At 54.2% G+C, this 20065-nt stretch overlaps 2 protein-coding genes across 2 annotated transcripts; one reads left to right on the top strand and one right to left on the bottom strand.

Annotated features, from left to right (window-relative positions):
* Positions 1 to 196: 196 nt before the first annotated feature.
* On the top strand, positions 197 to 12358 carry LOC117415337 (hepatoma-derived growth factor-related protein 2). Its single transcript, XM_059020613.1, has 16 exons — positions 197 to 485; positions 1511 to 1587; positions 3382 to 3520; positions 3786 to 3941; positions 6155 to 6280; positions 6985 to 7056; positions 7344 to 7545; positions 7847 to 7937; positions 8341 to 8644; positions 8917 to 9026; positions 9165 to 9235; positions 10347 to 10417; positions 10515 to 10616; positions 10990 to 11140; positions 11568 to 11697; positions 12045 to 12358. The coding sequence occupies exons 1-16, from the start codon at positions 414 to 416 to the stop codon at positions 12142 to 12144; spliced, it is 1974 nt and encodes a 657-aa protein (XP_058876596.1). The 5' UTR covers positions 197 to 413; the 3' UTR covers positions 12145 to 12358.
* Positions 12359 to 14538: 2180 nt separating this feature from the next.
* LOC117971430 (perilipin-3-like) lies at positions 14539 to 19778 on the bottom strand. Its single transcript, XM_034919685.2, has 7 exons — positions 19602 to 19778; positions 17708 to 17812; positions 17346 to 17541; positions 16651 to 16733; positions 16076 to 16361; positions 15602 to 15903; positions 14539 to 15411 (listed from the first exon to the last, which is right to left on the bottom strand). Exons 2-7 carry the CDS (start codon positions 17771 to 17773, stop codon positions 15037 to 15039), a joined length of 1308 nt encoding a protein of 435 aa, XP_034775576.1. The 5' UTR covers positions 17774 to 17812; positions 19602 to 19778; the 3' UTR covers positions 14539 to 15036.
* Between the last annotated feature and the right edge of the window lie 287 nt (positions 19779 to 20065).

Below are 20065 nucleotides of genomic sequence, written 5' to 3'. Positions count from 1 at the left end.
ATAAAAAGGAAATGCACACAGTAACTTTAACAGAGAAAGCACAGACATTAACACTGAACTGATACGAGAATCGCACCCTGTTAAACACAGTGATTTTAACTGAAATCCCATACAAAACACAGAACTGTCTAGAGAGGAGCGACAGGCCCCGGAGCCAATCCGTGTGCGTGTGGGCGGGACTTCCTGCCTGTTGAAGCCCTCCTGCAGTTCGTGGGAGCATTGCGGGGTAGTGCTTCCTGCTCCGAGGCGGCTTGTGTTCGTCTCATAAATAAACTCTCGATCTGAAGCTCTTACGGGTTTTTATTTCAAATTAAAAGCAGCGCGCCTGCACACAGAAGGTGTTATCTGCATATTTATTTATATATATACAGATATATGTTTTAAAATCAAGATAAACGTTCAGGAGAAGGAAGATGCCTCACAATTTCCAGCCGGGGGACTTGGTCTTCGCGAAGATGAAGGGTTACCCGTACTGGCCGGCGAGGGTGAGTGTCAGTAGCCGGGGTGCAGTGGAGGCAGGCGGGGTGGAGCCCGCGGCTTGCTCCCGTTGGGTCTGCGAGGGTGGGGGCTCCTGTTGTTTTATTTATCAGTGCATGCTGTGGGCTTGGTTTAGCATGACATGCAGCAGCAGCAGCGCTCAGGCGGTATGTTACCATGCTATTGCAGAGTAAGTGAGCTCACTGTAACGGAATCGCGCTTGGATGGCGCGTAAACTCGTGAACACGACATGCGGGCGACGTGCATTCAGCCTGCGCATTGGATTGCACTGGTGTTTGCGAACCCTAAGAGACTGCTGAGTCCTACATTCTCGAAAGCCGTTGAGTCGCAGTGTTTGCACGCCCTCTGAAAGTGCACGCGGGTGCAAATGTAAATGTTTTGCAAAGTCTAGCTTCGTATTCAAATGACCTGATCAAGCCGCACCCGTTCATAATGTTGTCTTTTTAAATGAATATTCTTTCCTAGAAGCTGCGGGTTAGGTAACCCACAGTGTTCCCACTCGTGTGCTCTGAATCCGATGTGTTTGCACGGTACAGGACGGTGTTTCTTGGCGTGGTTCATTCTGAAGCGTTCCCCGCTCCCGGGTACACTGAGCGCGGGGTTCAGCTGCTGTGTTTGCATCGGTATGACTCTGCACTGGGCTTCCCACAATGCAGCAGCACACTGAACACGACTCATGCCAATAGAAAGTAACCGTGCCAGGAGTTTGATTAAGAACAACTTTTTTTTTAAAAATGAGTTTTTGTTTTCTGTAATCGGAACAGTTTGGACTTCGCAGGGGTTTTGTTCACTGCCTGAGAGTTCAGGTTTCAGAGCTGAAGTCTGGCTGCACAGCACAGGTACTATCTTGATAAGTAACAGAACGCATATCTCAATGCATGGACTATTGCAAAGCCCCTTCAATACTGTATCACCTTTCCAGAGTGTTTTGTTGTAATGTAAAAACGAAGACACAGAGTTTCGAGGCGCCTGACCGCTACCCCGCTTTGTCTCCCCCCCCCCCCCCCCCCAGATTGAAGAAGTGGCCGAGGGGGCGGTGAAGCCTCCCCCAAACAAGCACCCCATCTTCTTCTTCGGGACACACGAAACGTGAGTATGGGACCCCTGGACGGGACGGTGCGGTACTGGTGACTGCGTGATAAACGCAAAGGCTCAAGAAAACCTGACTAATAAAACTATCGCTGTCTCTCTGTGTGACTCTGCTGTGTCTCTGTCTCGCTGTCTCTCTGTGTGACTGTGCCGTCTCTCTGTGTGACTGGGCGGTCTCGCTGTCTCGCTGTGTGACTGTGCGGTCTCTCTGTCTCGCTGTGTGACTGTGCGGTCTCTCTGTCTCGCTGTGTGACTGTGCGGTCTCTCTGTCTCGCTGTGTGACTGTGCGGTCTCTCTGTCTCGCTGTGTGACTGTGCGGTCTCTCTGTCTCGCTGTGTGACTGTGCGGTCTCTCTGTCTCGCTGTGTGACTGTGCGGTCTCTCTGTCTCGCTGTGTGACTGTGCGGTCTCTCTGTCTCGCTGTGTGACTGTGCGGTCTCTCTGTCTCGCTGTGTGACTGTGCGGTCTCTCTGTCTCGCTGTGTGACTGTGCGGTCTCTCTGTCTCGCTGTGTGACTGTGCGGTCTCTCTGTCTCGCTGTGTGACTGTGCGGTCTCTCTGTCTCGCTGTGTGACTGTGCGGTCTCGCGGTCTCTCTGTGTGACTGTGCGGTCTCGCGGTCTCTCTGTGTGACTGTGCGGTCTCGCTGTCTCTCTGTGTGACTGTGCCGTCTCGTGGTCTCTCTGTGTGACTGTGCGGTCTCGCTGTGTGACTGTGCTGTCTCGCGGTCTCGCTGTGTGACTGTGCTGTCTCGCTGTCTCTCTGTGTGACTGTGCGGTCTCTCTGTCTCGCTGTGTGACTGTGCGGTCTCGCGGTCTCTCTGTGTGACTGTGCTGTCTCGCTGTCTCTCTGTGTGACTGTGCGGTCTCGCGGTCTCGCTGTGTGACTGTGCTGTCTCGCTGTCTCTCTGTGTGACTGTGCTGTCTCGCTGTCTCGCTGTCTCGCTGTGTGACTGTGCGGTCTCTCTGTCTCTCTGTGTGACTGTGCGGTCTCGTGGTCTCTCTGTGTGACTGTGCGGTCTCGCTGTGTGACTGTGCTGTCTCGCGGTCTCGCTGTGTGACTGTGCTGTCTCGCTGTCTCTCTGTGTGACTGTGCGGTCTCTCTGTCTCGCTGTGTGACTGTGTGGTCTCGCGGTCTCTCTGTGTGACTGCTGTCTCGCTGTCTCTCTGTGTGACTGTGCGGTCTCGCGGTCTCGCTGTGTGACTGTGCTGTCTCGCTGTCTCTCTGTGTGACTGTGCTGTCTCGCTGTCTCGCTGTGTGACTGTGCGGTCTCGCTGTCTCGCTGTGTGACTGTGCGGTCTCTCTGTCTCGCTGTGTGACTGTGCTGTCTCGCTGTCTCTCTGTGTGACTGTGCGGTCTCTCTGTCTCGCTGTGTGACTGTGTGGTCTCGCGGTCTCTCTGTGTGACTGCTGTCTCGCTGTCTCTCTGTGTGACTGTGCGGTCTCGCGGTCTCGCTGTGTGACTGTGCTGTCTCGCTGTCTCGCTGTGTGACTGTGCGGTCTCTCTGTCTCGCTGTGTGACTGTGCTGTCTCGCTGTCTCTCTGTGTGACTGTGCGGTCTCTCTGTCTCGCTGTGTGACTGTGTGGTCTCGCGGTCTCTCTGTGTGACTGCTGTCTCGCTGTCTCTCTGTGTGACTGTGCGGTCTCGCTGTCTCTCTGTGTGACTGTGCTGTCTCGCTGTCTCGCTGTGTGACTGTGCGGTCTCTCTGTCTCGCTGTGTGACTGTGCTGTCTCGCTGTCTCTCTGTGTGACTGGGCTGTCTCGCTGTCTCGCTATCTCTCTGTCTTTTTCCCCGCAGTGCGTTCCTGGCTTCGAAGGATCTGTTCCCATATGAGAAGAGCAAGGAGAGGTACGGGAAGCCCAACAAGAGGAAAGGCTTCAACGAGGGATTGTGGGAAATCCAGAACAACCCGCACGCCAACTACAACACCCCCGCCGTGAGTACAGCCAATCACACGCACCCTCGCTGCCGTCCAGCCAATCAGAAGCCCCGAATCCCGTGTGCACTTCAAACCTGCAGTGCTTTCCAGTGCCTGTAAACCAGCGAGAGCTCCCTAAAGGGTTAAAACGGCGCGCATGCTGGTCAGTCTGAGCGCATGATCCCAGTTCTACAGCGAGGACGCTGGGTGTGGTGTGTTCCAGTGCTGTGCACTTCCACTCTGGAGCGCAATCCTCACGCGTTTCTCTGTGTCGAACCCGCAGGCAGCCAGCTCTTCTGACAGCGAGGGCGGAGCAGGAAGTGATGCGGAAGAGGAGGGGCCAAAGAAAGCAGAGTCAGGAAGTGATGCGGAGTCTGAGCACGGAAGTGAGCCTGGTGGAGGAGGGGGAGGGGTGAAGAGGAAGGCTCCGCCCACAAAGGTGAGTCCTGCACCGCCCCCTGCTTGATGGCTTTGCATGGAGCCGTCCCGGGTGCGTCTGTATCGGTTAGCAAAGACCTCGAAACACAGGCCGTGTTGATGGAGGTACAATTATTTGCACAGCGCAAGGCAGAGAGTTAAACGCGGCAGCATGGTTATTGTGCTGTCCTGTGGTTTGGATTGGTTGTAGACTCAGCATGGTTATTGTGCTGTCCTGTGGTTTGGATTGGTTGTACACTCAGCATGGTTATTGTGCTGTCCTGTGGTTTGGATTGGTTGTACACTCAGCATGGTGATTGTGCTGTCCTGTGGTTTGGATTGGTTGTACACTCAGCATGGTTATTGTGCTGTCCTGTGGTTTGGATTGGTTGCACACTCAGCATGGTTATTGTGCTGTCCTGTGGTTTGGATTGGTTGTACACTCAGCATGGTTATTGTGCTGTCCTGTGGTTTGGATTGGTTGTACACTCAGCATGGTGATTGTGCTGTCCTGTGGTTTGGATTGGTTGTAGACTCAGCATGGTTATTGTGCTGTCCTGTGGTTTGGATTGGTTGCACACTCAGCATGGTTATTGTGCTGTCCTGTGGTTTGGATTGGTTGTACACTCAGCATGGTGATTGTGCTGTCCTGTGGTTTGGATTGGTTGTACACTCAGCATGGTGATTGTGCTGTCCTGTGGTTTGGATTGGTTGCACACTCAGCATGGTTATTGTGCTGTCCTGTGGTTTGGATTGGTTGTACACTCAGCATGGTGATTGTGCTGTCCTGTGGTTTGGATTGGTTGTACACTCAGCATGGTGATTGTGCTGTCCTGTGGTTTGGATTGGTTGTACACTCAGCATGGTGATTGTGCTGTCCTGTGGTTTGGATTGGTTGTAGACTCAGCATGGTTATTGTGCTGTCCTGTGGTTTGGATTGGTTGTAGACTCAGCATGGTTATTGTGCTGTCCTGTGGTTTGGATTGGTTGTACACTCAGCATGGTTATTGTGCTGTCCTGTGGTTTGGATTGGTTGTAGACTCAGCATGGTGATTGTGCTGTCCTGTGGTTTGGATTGGTTGTACACTCAGCATGGTGATTGTGCTGTCCTGTGGTTTGGATTGGTTGTACACTCAGCATGGTGATTGTGCTGTCCTGTGGTTTGGATTGGTTGCACACTCAGCATGGTGATTGTGCTGTCCTGTGGTTTGGATTGGTTGTACACTCAGCATGGTTATTGTGCTGTCCTGTGGTTTGGATTGGTTGTACACTCAGCATGGTTATTGTGCTGTCCTGTGGTTTGGATTGGTTGCACACTCAGCATGGTTATTGTGCTGTCCTGTGGTTTGGATTGGTTGTACACTCAGCATGGTTATTGTGCTGTCCTGTGGTTTGGATTGGTTGTACACTCAGCATGGTTATTGTGCTGTCCTGTGGTTTGGATTGGTTGTACACTCAGCATGGTTATTGTGCTGTCCTGTGGTTTGGATTGGTTGTACACTCAGCATGGTTATTGTGCTGTCCTGTGGTTTGGATTGGTTGTACACTCAGCATGGTTATTGTGCTGTCCTGTGGTTTGGATTGGTTGTACACTCAGCATGGTGATTGTGCTGTCCTGTGGTTTGGATTGGTTGTACACTCAGCATGGTTATTGTGCTGTCCTGTGGTTTGGATTGGTTGTACACTCAGCATGGTGATTGTGCTGTCCTGTGGTTTGGATTGGTTGTACACTCAGCATGGTTATTGTGCTGTCCTGTGGTTTGGATTGGTTGCACACTCAGCATGGTTATTGTGCTGTCCTGTGGTTTGGATTGGTTGCACACTCAGCATGGTTATTGTGCTGTCCTGTGGTTTGGATTGGTTGTAGACTCAGCATGGTGATTGTGCTGTCCTGTGGTTTGGATTGGTTGTACACTCAGCATGGTTATTGTGCTGTCCTGTGGTTTGGATTGGTTGCACACTCAGCATGGTTATTGTGCTGTCCTGTGGTTTGGATTGGTTGCACACTCAGCATGGTTATTGTGCTGTCCTGTGGTTTGGATTGGTTGTAGACTCAGCATGGTTATTGTGCTGTCCTGTGGTTTGGATTGGTTGTACACTCAGCATGGTTATTGTGCTGTCCTGTGGTTTGGATTGGTTGTACACTCAGCATGGTTATTGTGCTGTCCTGTGGTTTGGATTGGTTGTACACTCAGCATGGTGATTGTGCTGTCCTGTGGTTTGGATTGGTTGCAGGTGCAGCCGGCGAAGCGCGTCCGGAACTCTTCGAGCGATCGAGAGCCGGAGCAGGAGAGCGACTCGGGATCCGACCCGGAGAACTCGGGAAGCTCGGACTCGGAATCGGAGAAGAACAGCGACCAGGTGAGAGCTGAGACCCCCCCCCCCCCCCCCAGGTGAGAGCTGAGACCCCCCCCCCCTCCCTCCCCCCCAGGTGAGAGCTGAGACCCCCCCCCCCCCCCCCCCCCCCCCAGGTGAGAGCTGAGACCCCCCCCCCCTCCCTCCCCCCCAGGTGAGAGCTGAGACCCCCCCCCCTCCCTCCCCCCCAGGTGAGAGCTGAGACCCCCCCCCCTCCCTCCCCCCCAGGTGAGAGCTGAGACCCCCCCCTCCCTCCCCCCCAGGTGAGAGCTGAGACCCCCACCCCTCCCCCCCAGGTGAGAGCTGAGACACCCCCCCCCCCCCCCCCGGTGAGAGCTGAGACCCCCCTCCCCAGGTGAGAGCTGAGACCCCCCTCCCCAGGTGAGAGCTGAGACCCATCCCCCCTCCCCAGGTGAGAGCTGAGACACACCCCCCCCCCCCCCAGGTGAGAGCTGAGACCCCCCCCCCCAGGTGAGAGCTGAGACCCCCCCCCCCCCAGGTGAGAGCTGAGACCCCCCCCCCCTGGTGAGAGCTGAGACCCCCCCCCCCAGGTGAGAGCTGAGACCCCCCCTCCCTCCCCCCAGGTGAGAGCTGAGAGAGCTGTTCATTGTGGTTCTGTTGGTGGTTCTGTTCATTGTGGTTCTGTTGGTGGTTCTGTTCATTGTGGTTCTGTTGGTGGTTCTGTTCATTGTGGTTCTTCTGCCCGTCAGGATTTCACCCCGGAGAAGAAGCCTGCAGGCCGGGCTCCCAGGAGGACAGCGGGAGGAGGGGGGCGGACACAGGTCCTGAAATTAACATTATATATGGAGCATGGTATCGTGCGCAGCACCCAGTGCTAGATACGGCTTTTCTAATATATACTTAAACATGAAGAATTCCACTTATTCTAAAGACATTTTGTATGGCTGTATCGCATCAGTATCAGGATCTGCATTGCATAGCCCAGTGGTGCGTATTGTGTGGGGCCCCTGGGGGGGGCGGGGGGCGGAGAGTCAGTAAGGGGGGGGGGGGGGTGGAGAGTACAGCAAAATCTTTTTAATTTCGTCTTCTATTGAAATTCTTTAAACAGAAGCAGGACTCGGACTCAGATTCCAAATCGGATTCAGAACCGGAACCAAAACCCAAACCAGCACCTGAGCCCGAGGAGGAAGAGGAGGACGAGAAAGAGGGGAAGGCAGCAGCATCAGCGTCCTCCGAGTCCAGATCAGAGTCCAGATCCGAGTCTGAGTCGGATCGACCCGTGAAGAAAGCGCGCCGGGGCAGGAAGCCAGGTAACCACTAGGGGGGGCTGTGAAACACAGACACTGCGGGGCACTAAACACACACACACACACACACACACACACACATACATACATACACACACACACACACACACACACATACACACACACACACACACACATTCTGCTCCGGTGTCTCTGAACCCGTTCTGTATTCTTCACACGAGGGCGACTCCTGCATTAGATCATGAGACAGTTGAATTGCTTCTGAATGTTACTTTGCACTGGGGAAGGGATTGAAAGCAGTGTGCTAATCCCTCCTCTCCTCTCCTCTCCCCTCCTCCCCCAGCTGCAGAGAGGCCGCCCCCGAAGCCGAGGGGCAGAAAGCCGAAGACAAAGCCGGTCCCGGCCCCAACGCCGTCGAGCTCGAGCAGTGACAGGTCAGTGCAGGAGTGTGTGTGTGAGTGACAGCAGACTGGATCACAGAGTGAGTGTGTGTGACAGCAGACTGGATCACAGTGTGTGTGTGAGTGACAGCAGACTGGATCACAGTGTGTGTGTGAGTGACAGCAGACTGGATCAGAGCGTGTGTGTGTGTGTGAGTGTGTGTGTGTGTGTGAGTGACAGTAGACTGGATCAGAGCGTGTGTGTGTGTGTGTGTGTGTGTGACAGCAGACTGGATCAGAGCGTGTGTGTGTGTGTGAGTGTGTGTGTGTGTGTGAGTGACAGCAGACTGGATCAGAGCGTGTGTGTGTGTGTGTGTGTGTGTGTGTGTGACAGCAGAGACGTGGGTGTGTCTCACAGTGACAGTATAATGACTGTCTGTGCGTTTTTCTCTCTCAGCGACAGTGAGCCGGACCGCATCAGCGATTGGAAGCGGAGGGATGAGGAGAGGAAGAAGGAGCTGGAGGAGAAGAGGAAGAGGGAGCAGGACGAGGAGCTGCGCAGGCTGAGGGAGCGAGAGAAGGAGGAGGAGGAGCAGAGGAAGAGGGAGAAGGAGGACAAGGGGAACAAGGCCAGCGAAAGCGACTCCAGCGACACTAGTGTGGAAGAAGGGGGCCGCAGAGACAAGCCCAGCAAGATGACCAAGAAACCGCCCCCCCCCAAACCGGCCAAATCCGACTCGGACTCGGACTCGGAGAAGGAGGTGGGTTCCCGGGGGAACCCCGAGAAACCGAGTGGAGCCGGCGTGCCCCGCGGCCGCACCGTGCAGGGCGGCTCCTGCACTTGTGTCTTGTTGGTTTCTTGGTGTTTGTTGAGCTGCTAGTTGCAGTAACTGTGAGTCTCACAGTAAACTACATGCTGCTGTACGTCTGCTCTGTGTGGAGTGAGAGACGAGAGTGAGACTGTGTGTGTGTGTGTGTGTGTGTGTGTGTGCCCGGGTGAGTGAGGGTAACGCTCTCTCTCTCTCCTCTGCAGGTGAAGAAACCAGCCAAGCGCCCTGAAGCAGTAAAGAAGGTCCGACCGCGGAAAGACAAGGAGCCGAAAGAGAGGAAGCGGAGGCACACGGAGGATAAGCCCAGGGCCAGGTCAGAGTGCAGGGATACAGTGTGGGGCTCATCGTCTAATTCATGAGCTGCTCTAAAAAAGACAAGCTGACCCTGGGCTGGATAAGCTGGGCTGGTCTCTGTCTCTGTCTGTCATGATATTCACCCTTTCTCTCCCAGGTCGGTGAAAGCAGAGAGGCCGAGGAGGAGACCAGAGAAAGTCCCGGAAAGGAGGGTGGAGAAGAAGAAAGGTGAGGCTGGGTTAGGGTCACCTGGCTGGTTGATTTGGTGGGTTACCTGGCTGGTTGATTTGGTGGGTTACCTGGCTGGTTGATTTGGTGGGTCACCTGGCTGGTTGATTTGGTGGGTCACCTGGCTGGTTGATTTGGTGGGTCACCTGGCTGGTTGATTTGGTGGGTCACCTGGCTGGTTGATTTGGTGGGTTACCTGGCTGGTTGATTTGGTGGGTCACCTGGCTGGTTGATTTGGTGGGTCACCTGGCTGGTTGATTTGGTGGGTCACCTGGCTGGTTGATTTGGTGGGTCACCTGGCTGGTTGATTTGGTGGGTCACCTGGCTGGTTGATTTGATGGGTCACCTGGCTGGTTGGTTTGGTGGGTCACCTGGCTGGTTGGTTTGGTGGGTCACCTGGCTGGTTGATTTGATGGGTCACCTGGCTGGTTGATTTGATGGGTCACCTGGCTGGTTGATTTGGTGGGTTACCTGGCTGGTTGGTTTGGTGGGTCACCTGGCTGGTTGGTTTGGTGGGTCACCTGGCTGGTTGGTTTGGTGGGTCACCTGGCTGGTTGATTTGGTGGGTTACCTGGCTGGTTGATTTGGTGGGTCACCTGGCTGGTTGATTTGGTGGGTCACCTGGCTGGTTGATTTGATGGGTCACCTGGCTGGTTGATTTGGTGGGTCACCTGGCTGGTTGATTTGGTGGGTCACCTGGCTGGTTGATTTGGTGGGTCACCTGGCTGGTTGATTTGGTGGGTTACGCGGTGAAAACCGCAGCAGGCAAACTCATGGTTAAAATCCGTCCCTGTGGGGGGGTGTGGACTGCAGGATGCGCCCTATAGCCTGGGGATCGCTGGTTCTAACTAAATTTATTTTAAAAAATCAATCAGTCAATCAGTGATTCTGTCTCGGGTGTGAAGTGAGCGAGTGTGCGGCAGTGTGTTCAGCACAGTCACTCGAATAACCAGGACAGAGCCCCTGAGAGAGGCGTCTCCTTTACAAGGCGGTCCTGGCGTTTGGATGAGCAGCTGCCAGTCTGTGCTTGAGAGGGAGGAGCTGCAGCCTGTGCTGTCATCTCTCCTCTCCTCCAGAAGGAAGCTGACAGTCTCAATGCTTTGTTTCTCAGAGCCGTCCCCTGAGGAGAAGTTGCAGAAGCTCCACACTGACATCAAGTTTGCCCTGAAGGTGGACAGTCCCGTGAGTATCCACCGGGGGGCGGCAGAGTGCTGTGCTGAACTCCTCTCTCTCTCATGTAATTGAATGCATGTGTTTCTTGTTGCTTGGTTTCCTGCAGGATGTGAAGAAGTGTCTGCAGGCTCTGGAGGAGCTGGGCTCTGTGCAGGTGACCAGTCACATCCTGCAGAAGAACACAGACGTGGTGGCAACCCTGAAGAAGGTAGGGCAGAGGGGCTGGACCTGCTGAACCCTACAGCTTAACACTGAGGGAGCTGTTGAACCCTACAGCTTAACACTCAGGAACCTGCTGAACCCTACAGCTTAACACTGAGGAACCTGCTGAACCCTACAGCTTAACACTCAGGAACCTGCTGAACCCTACAGCTTAACACTGAGGAACCTGCTGAACCCTACAGCTTAACACTGAGGGAGCTGCTGAACCCTACAGCTTAACACTGAGGGAGCTGCTGAACCCTACAGCTTAACACTGAGGGAGCTGCTGAACCCTACAGCTTAACACTCTCTCTCCTCCTTTCTCTCCTCATCGCTCCTCCCCTCTCTCTCTCCTCTCCTCTCTCTCTCCTCTTGTTCAGATTCGTCGGTACAAGGCCAGTCGGGAGGTGATGCAGAAAGCTGCCGAGGTTTACAACAAGCTGAAGCTGCAGGTTCTGGGGGGAAAGGCCGAGCCGCTGCAGAAACCCAAACAGCAAGTGAAGAGCGAGGAGGACATGCCACCGGACACGGGTGAGAGCCTGGGAGCTGGGACTGGCTTCTATCACACATCAGGGATTCAAATCTCAATTATATTAGACAACACGGGTGAGAGCCTGGGAGCTGGGACTGGCTTCTATCATCCATCAGGGATTCAAATCTCAATTATATTACACAACACGGGTGAGAGCCTGGGAGCTGGGACTGGCTTCTATCACACATCAGGGCTTCAAATCTCAATTATATTACACAACACGGGTGAGAGCCTGGGAGCTGGGACTGGCTTCTATCACCCATCAGGGATTCAAATCTCAATTATATTACACAATATAACACTGTAACGATGTGATTGGGGTCGATCTGACCCTGATCTCCTGGGAGCGTTAATACTATTGCATTGCAGAGCACTTTGAAATCTTTAACTGCGATTCAGCTGATGTTGTATTAAACACTCCCACAGACTCAACAACACCAGTGAACGGGGAGGCGGAGCCACAGAAGGCAGACAGCGAATCGGCAGAGCCGGCAGCAGACGACCCAAAATCACCCGGAACAGAGAACATGGACACTGCAGAGCAGCGCCAGAACAGGTCAGTAGAGGGCAGCAGAGCGGGGTATTCTCATGCAGTACCGGAACAGGTCACCAGAGGGCAGCAGAGTATTTGATATTCAGTACAGCACTCAGTCTATACAGGTGACAGTTTGAATGCCTGCTCTGTATTACCAGTACAGGTCACTAGAGGGCAGCAGAGTATTTGATATATTCAGTACAGCACTCAGTTTGCATGTCTGCTTTGTATTACCAGTTCAGCTCACTAGAGGGCAGCAGAGTGTCTATACAGCTGTCAGTTTGAATTCTTCTCTGTTAAGTTTCTAGCTGCAGGTCGTTTCTTTGTTTTGAATCCTTCCTACTCCCCCCCCCCCCCCCCCCCCGCAGCCAGGAGAAGGCAGACGAAGCGTCAACAGAAAAGAATGACATCATGGCCCTGGAGCCAGCCGTTTCCATGGAGACAGAGCCGGGTGCCAGCGAGAGCTGAGACTGTGTGGGAGTGAGCACAAAGGATTGTGGGATGTAGATTATAAACTAAACAAAGCCTGGCTCCCTCGCACTTCCGGTCTCCGACTTCTTCTGATTTTTTTTTTTTTTCACTCGTTAATAACTTTATATTTCAGTGAAAGCTGTCTGCTGTATATATTGGTACAATAGGGCAATAAGTATGGAATCACACACTCTTTCTCCCGCCCCCCCCCCCCGCCCCCGCCCCCGCCCCCGCCCGCCCACCCACGCCCCCGCCCCCGCCCCCGCCCCCGCCCACGCCACGGTCAGGTGCAGTTGCAGCATTCAGCCACTGTATGAGGTGGCGCTGTGCGCAGACCCCATGAGAGTTCATGTGAGAGCTTGTGATTTCTGCAGCACCTGTCTGAGTGAGGAGAGAGACACGGCCTGCCTGCCTCGCTTCATTCACACAGACTCGGGTCTCTTCAGCTGGACCCAGCCTGTCTGAGTGAGGAGAGAGACACGGCCTGCCTGCCTCGCTTCATTCACACAGACTCGGGTCTCTTCAGCTGGACCCAGCCTGTCTGAGTGAGGAGAGAGACACGGCCTGCCTGCCTCGCTTCATTCACACAGACTCGGGTCTCTTCAGCTGGACCCAGCCTGTCTGAGTGAGGAGAGAGACACGGCCTGCCTGCCTCGCTTCATTCACACAGACTCGGGTCTCTTTGTTTGACAAACTGACAAAGCATTTCATGCAAAAAGAGATGCATGCGAGGTACGAGGGGCGTGCCCGTCTGTAAATGAATAGAATAATGAAATGGATATTAAACAGCCAGGCCAGACCTTGTTATTAATATGAGTGAGTGAATCTATTTGTGTCTGTCTGTCTGTCTGTGTGTGTGGGTGGGTGGGTTTGCTTTCATCAGGGCACAGTACGTGCTGTGAATGGTTGTTCAGCAGGACAAGCTGGGGACCAATCCCCTAAACAAGGTTTAGAAAAGTCAGATTTGATCAGGAAGTCTTTTTTCAAAGAGTCCATTAACGAAGAGGAAGAGTTTTTTATTCGGAGTTGTGGGTGCAACGTTGCCAGCAGGATTGAGAGCCGCAGAAGGGACTTGATGTAGGAAAGTGAGATCTGTAATAAAGTATGAACAAAAATAAACCTGCAGTGACCGGCAGTCCTGATTGATCATTTACCAGCCCAGCCCTGCCCCTGCCCCTGCCCCTGCCCCCTGTCTGCTCTGGGACCGACTCTACGCCTGCTCGAAACCGTCCTGCTGTGATGCGAGGGCCCCGAGTGGAGCTGCCGAATCCAGTCCCACAGTCCCTCGTGATGTCGCTGCTTCTCTGTTTGTACTTTAACTGTGGCACCATTTGTTTTTCTTTCTTTCTTTGTGGAATGAAACCTGAGTTAGAAAAATATAAAAGCGATTTTTTTTTTTTTTTAATGAAAACCTGTTTCTTGTTTTTATTCTGCTTCCTGCATCAAAGTAAATAAATCAATCTGTTCAGAGACGCACACGGAGCTTCAGAATTTTAAAATCTACTTCAGTTCAAAGCCGGTTTGGGATTTGTGCTGCACACACAGTAGTGTTTATGTGTTTGTTCCAAAGCTTTGTGAATCTCCTCTCAGAACAGTTTGGATCAGAAGCACCTCAGCCGGGGTGTGGCAGGAACACCGCCGTGCCCTCCCCTCGTGGCAGGGACACCGCCGTGCCCTCCCCTCGTGGCAGGGACACCGCTGTGCCCTCCCCTCGTGGCAGGGACGCCGCCGCGCCCTCCCCTCGTGGCAGGAACGCCGCTGTGCCCTCCCCTCGTGGCAGGGACACCGCTGTGCCCTCCCCTCGTGGCAGGGACACCGCCGTGCCCTCCCCTCGTGGCAGGGACACCGCCGTGCCCTCCCCTCGTGGCAGGGACACCGCCGTGCCCTCCCCTCGTGGCAGGGACACCACTTCCACTCAAACCTGATCTGTGTGTTTGAAGGCAGGTGGAGTCCACTGTCTCGGGTCCTGTTCTGGGGGATTCTTTCCTAGGTTCCGTTTGGAGCGGTCGGCCCTGGTCCAGTTCACGTGGGTTTGTTTCCATTGCCCCGGTTACCTGACGATGCAGAACCCCGGACCTGCTTCGGTACAAAGTGATCCGCTCCAGACGGGTTTGCTGTGCCTGTGGAAGCCCAGCCCCACCAGCACTGACCCAGCCTGAGTGGAATACAGAGCCCACAGCAGCATGTGTGTGAAATACAGGATTTACAAACGCGTTCCATTCACCCCCTGCAGCAGCGTCTGTGATTCACACATTTCCACCCCCCCCCCCGCCCCCTCTCCGAGCCCCAGGCCTGGGCAGGACAGCGCAGGGGGAGCGATTCACAGACCAGCACCACCGCACCACGAGCACTCCATGAAATCGAAGCAGAATCAAGAATTACACTTGAGGCTTCTTCAGCGGTAATCATTTTAATGAGTCAGTCCCGGGAGAAAGTGGCTTCTGCATAATTAAAAGGATCAGATTTCCACAAGTGCAGCAATACAACATCACAGTGCTTTATTAAATCAGGACACAACCATCCAGACTGCAGAGTGCAAATATGAAAGCAGGTTAGGGGTACAGTCAGCGAGATTCAATATTAATGAACCATACCTGGAAAAATACATCTTCAAACAGAACAGTGCAGTAACTCAATGGACTTGAACAATCACTAACAGGACAAAGACACAGACTTTAACTGATCAGTGCATCTGCAGTCTCTTATAAAAGGGGTCTGTTTCTCTCTTGTATATCATCATCATAATACTTCATCAGGTATGGATTTATTTAGTTCTATAAGGCACACAAGCAGGCAGCCTGTTCTGTACAGACAGTGTTAGATAAGGCACACAAGCAGGCACCGTGTTACTCGTTTCTAGATGATGTTAATCTTCTAGAATGCCGGGGATCACTGCTGCTGGGAGCCCCTCTCCTCCTTCACAGGGGTCTCCCCCTCACTCTTCTCCACGAGCTGGGGTGCGAAGGGCCCCACCAGCCAGTTGAGGGGGGTGTTGTTGAGCAGGTACTCCACGACCACGTCGAAGGACTGCCTCACCTGGGCCAGCTGCTGCCTGCTCTGGGCCAGCAGGGGGGCCGAGAGCTCCCCGAAGGAGCCGGCCGCCCCGAGCGAGGACTGGATCTGCTCTGCGGCTCTGCGCGCCTCGGCCAGCTGCTCCTGCACATGCTGCGGCAGCCCCTGCACGCTCGACACCACCCCCCCGCAGGCGCTGCGCAGCTGCAGGGTCAGAGAGCGCAGCATCGCCAGCGTGCGGGGCTCCAGCTGCTGCAGGGGGCACAACACCATCACACTCAATACACAGGATCAGCAGAACAGACAGGACCGACACACACATGAACAGAAGACAGCCCATCAAGGTGTGTCCCTTCTTAACACATCATGAGCCCCGACTAGGTGATCGAATCCAATAGGACACGATGAGTAGTTTCTATTCCCTCCCCCTCTCCCTCCATACCTCCGGCCGGGGTGTGGGCTCCTCTTTGTCTCCCGGCTGCTTCTCCCTCCACTCCACCCATTTCTGATGCAGTTTCTCTGGTGCCTCTCCCAGCCTCTGCTTGGCGGACTCGATGAGGTCGATGGTGGTGTGCAGCTCCCCCAGCGCCTCCACAGTGCTCTGCCGGGCCCGCTGGACCTTCGCCAGGGAGTGCTGCAGAGCCCGGCTCTGAACCCGGCTCGACAGGGAGCCCAGCCGCACGAAGTAGCTTTGCTGAGACCCGGGGACCGAGGAGGGGACGAGCTCAGAGCCAGCCACCTGAGCTGGAGAGGGAGAGAGGGGAGATCAGACTGGGGGGGATGCACTCAGCTTCATCTGTCAGTGAAGGCAGTCTGCAGGTCTTCACAGATACAACACAGGCAGCGGGTTTCCAGGGTCCAGTGTGTGCTTCAGTGTAATCACACATTTCAACGTGATTCACACTCGTTCACTCACCCAGCTCCTCCTGGCTCATGGGAAGGTAGTATTCTGCCCACTCCTCTGATTTGCTGAGTGCCAGCTCCATGCCGCTCGATACCATCTGGCCGACCCTTGACCCCATGACAGTATTGACCCCTCCGCTGACCGCTGCCTTGGTCATCTCGACCCCGCCCCAGACCGCACCCTTCGCCATGTCCACCATGCCAGCCACACTGCTGGTCACAGAGTCCCTTGCTCCAAACACAGTGTGAGTGACCGAGTCCCTCGCTCCACTGACCAGCTCCCTCGTGTCAGCCACCACCTGGAGCAGAGAACAGAGAGAGTGTGTGTCCTGAACAGCACAGAGCCACACAGCACAGCGCAGAGAGTGTGTCCTGAACAGCACAGAGGCACACAGCACAGCGCAGAGAGTGTGTCCTGAACAGCACAGAGCCACACAGCACAGAGGCACACAGCACAGCGCAGAGAGTGTGTGTCCTGAACAGCACAGAGGCACACAGCACAGCGCAGAGAGTGTACTGAACAGCATAGAGACACAGATCAATGCACAGAGTATAGAGGCGCTCACACACACACACACACACACACACCTTCTCGGTGGGCTGCTGCAGGATTGGCAGCTTCTCCTCCAGTTTATTCAGCCCCATGCAGGCATATTCATTAGCTGTGGCAACTGCAATGTAAACACACACAGACTGATCAGAACACCTGCCCAGGTAACTCACACCTGCCCCAGTCAGGTAACACTGCAGACGTACAGATCCTTGCAGGCGTGGGGTCGGGAATCAACAGGGGAACGGAGGAGGGCAGGGTAGTTTGAACACATGGCAACTGTTGCTAATGCAGATTTCTGGAGCTTCTATTCCAAAGTGAGGCTGAAGGTTACAGTCTCCCAGTGTCACAGCACAGCCTCCCCTCCCCTCCCTCTGCGCTATGCCAGCTATCTGGGCCAAGGGTAAGCCAGTCTTGCACACAGCTGGGAGGGTGCCAGTCAGAGTGTGCAGAAATAGTTCACTTCTACACACAGCAACACACCCTCTGAGCTGACCACTGTGGAGGAGCTGTGAAGAATCACGCAGGTCTGTGGGGTGACGCACACTGGCAATGCTGTGAGTGTGCGAGAGCCTGCATGGCATTTAGTTTGACCAGGGGCTCGGGGGGCAGGCTGGTGTGGGTGGAGGGGCTCAGGGGGGCAGGCTGGTGTGGGTGGAGGGGCTCGGGGGGGAGGGGGGGAGGGCAGGCTGGTCTTGGTGGAGGGGCTCAGGGGAGGGCTCTGGTGACTCACTCTGGGGCTCCAGCTTGTCCAGGAGGGGCTTGGAGCCGGTGGCAGCGGCGGCCCCCAGGGTCTTCACGCCCACCTCGGCCGCGGTGCACATCGAGCGCAGGTACGGGTGGCTCTCCTTGGTGTTCGAGTACGCCGTGGACATCATGCCATAGGCAGAGCTGAGCAGGGGCAGATTCACCACGCGATCCACCACGCTCTGAAACACACACAGAGCCACGCATTAACAAGGCTGGGCAGGGAACTCTTTACACTGTGCTGAGGGGATGGGATGTCAATCAGCTGCTTGGAACTGGTAAACGTAGTTCTGTTCTAGGAAGACTGCATCTCTAGGGGAGTGTAACTGATCAATCATCAATACTCACCTGCTGCTCCTCGCTGCTCTGCTGTGGCTCCGGCGGTGCTCCGGTCTCATTTCCGTTCTCAGCCATCGTTCTCTCTCTCTCTCTCCCACGGGAATGCTGCTGCTCCTGAGAGAAACAGAGGAGTGACTGGGACAGAACCAGAGCTGCTCCCCGAGCAGTGCAGTGCTGCTGTACGTGTGGAGCTGAGAGCAGTGCAGTGCTGCTGTACGTGTGGAGCTGAGAGCAGTGCAGTGCTGTTGTACGTGTGGAGCTGAGAGCAGTGCAGTGCTGCTGTACGTGTGGAGCTGAGAGCAGTGCAGTGCTGCTGTACGTGTGGAGCTGAGAGCAGTGCAGTGCTGCTGTACGTGTGGAGCTGAGAGCAGTGCAGTGCTGTTGTACGTGTGGAGCTGAGAGCAGTGCAGTGCTGCTGTACGTGTGGAGCTGAGAGCAGTGCAGTGCTGTTGTACGTGTGGAGCCGAGAGCAGTGGAAGGTATTCGGGGGGAGAGTCTGGCTGCTCTCAGGCAGCGGTGGACAGAATCTCCTCTTCTCAGCAGAGCAGCTCCTCAGCAACCCGACTGATCAGGGCTTCACTAGGTTTGTAACATCAGTGGTTTGGCACAAAAGCAGCTCCCTGAATCGGCTCCAGTGTTTACTAACCTGGCTTCTGCACTGGTCAGAGGCCTCATCACAGAGTTGAAAATGTAATGCAACTGCAGCCCGGTGCCCGCCATCTTGGCTCCAGTTTTTCTGTATAAGTCAGAGCGCAGTGCGCTGTGTGTTTGAGCCACAATGGCGCTAGATGCCGCTCCTCCTGTACTCTGCCCTTTAAACCTTGTCCTGTCACAGTAACGCAGGGCAAAGTCAGGCACGCCACGTCAAGCTCCTGCTACCAGCCAGTGTCGGGTCCGATTATAGATTAGATACAGAACCAGAGATCCACCGACAGGAGAGGAATGCGTGAGGTCGTTATATTGAGAAGATAACGCAAGGAGATCATGGCACGCCACACGCTGTCCAGAACCTGAGCATGCGCACACAGGCACACGGTCCGCGCCAGACACAGGCTGTGGAATCCCAACAAGAAACGACCCAGATGAGAATATACAATCTGAAGGGACCACTGTTTACATGAATGAACCAACAACGAACCAGTGCAATACAGACGAGCGGTGACGACTGTGTGCCCTTCAGAACAGATGAGAATATACAATCTGAAGGGACCACTGTTTACATGAATGAACCAACAACGAACCAGTGCAATACAGACGAGCGGTGACGACTGTGTGCCCTTCAGAACAGATGAGAATATACAATCTGAAGGGACCACTGTTTACATGAATGAACCAACAACGAACCAGTGCAATACAGACGAGCGGTGACGGCTGTGTGCACTTCAGAACAGATGAGAATATACAATCTGAAGGGACCACTGTTTACATGAATGAACCAACAACGAACCAGTGCAATACAGACGAGCGGTGACGGCTGTGTGCCCTTCAGAACAGCCCAGTAAACTACCGTGTAATACAACTACACAGCGGGATAATTACTCTACAACACAGCGACATTAACGGGTTAAACACACACACACACACACACACACACACACACTTCTGTGCGACTGAACACAAGCACCACTGTAACTGTACAGACCCCTGACCCCTGACCCCAGACCCCAGACCCCAGACCCGCCTCAAACACACCCGTTTCTTACCAAAAACTGAACGCAACAGTCCGGTTATTAAACAGATCAATACAGGCTCGCTGCGACTCCTGTAATTGACAGCATTGTCACCGATTGCACAAGCTCAGAGTGCTCCCAAACGCGGCGTCTTGTTTATTAAAATAATCACATTTAAACTGGAAATCGCAGCTTCGGTTATTTCAGAATACAAACAAACATGTCGCACTTACAGGTTTTTTTTTTCTGTGTTGCTGTCGTTGTCGTTCTTTATATTTTCGCTTTCTGGTTCCACTTCTCGAGTTCCTGAACTGTGCGAAAAACCGACTGAAGTTTTTAACTTATAGAAGAAGTGACGTCACCACCCAGGGTGGCCGGCAGAGCGGAGGCGCGTCGTGAGTGACAGCTAGAGGCTCCGATCGAGAAGATAGATTTCCGCACTGGAACGAAATGAAGGCGGGACTAAACCTTGTCAATCTCATTGCCTCATAAAAGTGAGTGAGTTCGCCAGCGCCGGACAGCGCTGCGCCGTGGAAGCGCTCAGGTGAGTCAGGCGACTGAATGTTGTAACCGCGTACAACGTCGTGCACGGCTTCATAAAGACACAAACTATCGAGCTCAGTGTAAACGAGTCAGCCCTTGTGCGAAAGCTGAGCGGACATTGTAAATGTTATATATTCATGGAAACCCAAAACAA

Source organism: Acipenser ruthenus, unplaced genomic scaffold, assembly GCF_902713425.1.
Source record: "Acipenser ruthenus unplaced genomic scaffold, fAciRut3.2 maternal haplotype, whole genome shotgun sequence".
Classification (NCBI taxonomy): Eukaryota; Metazoa; Chordata; class Actinopteri; order Acipenseriformes; family Acipenseridae; genus Acipenser; species Acipenser ruthenus.
The sequence above is the reverse complement of the archived record's forward strand: the minus strand, read 5'-3'. Positions and strand labels throughout refer to the sequence as shown.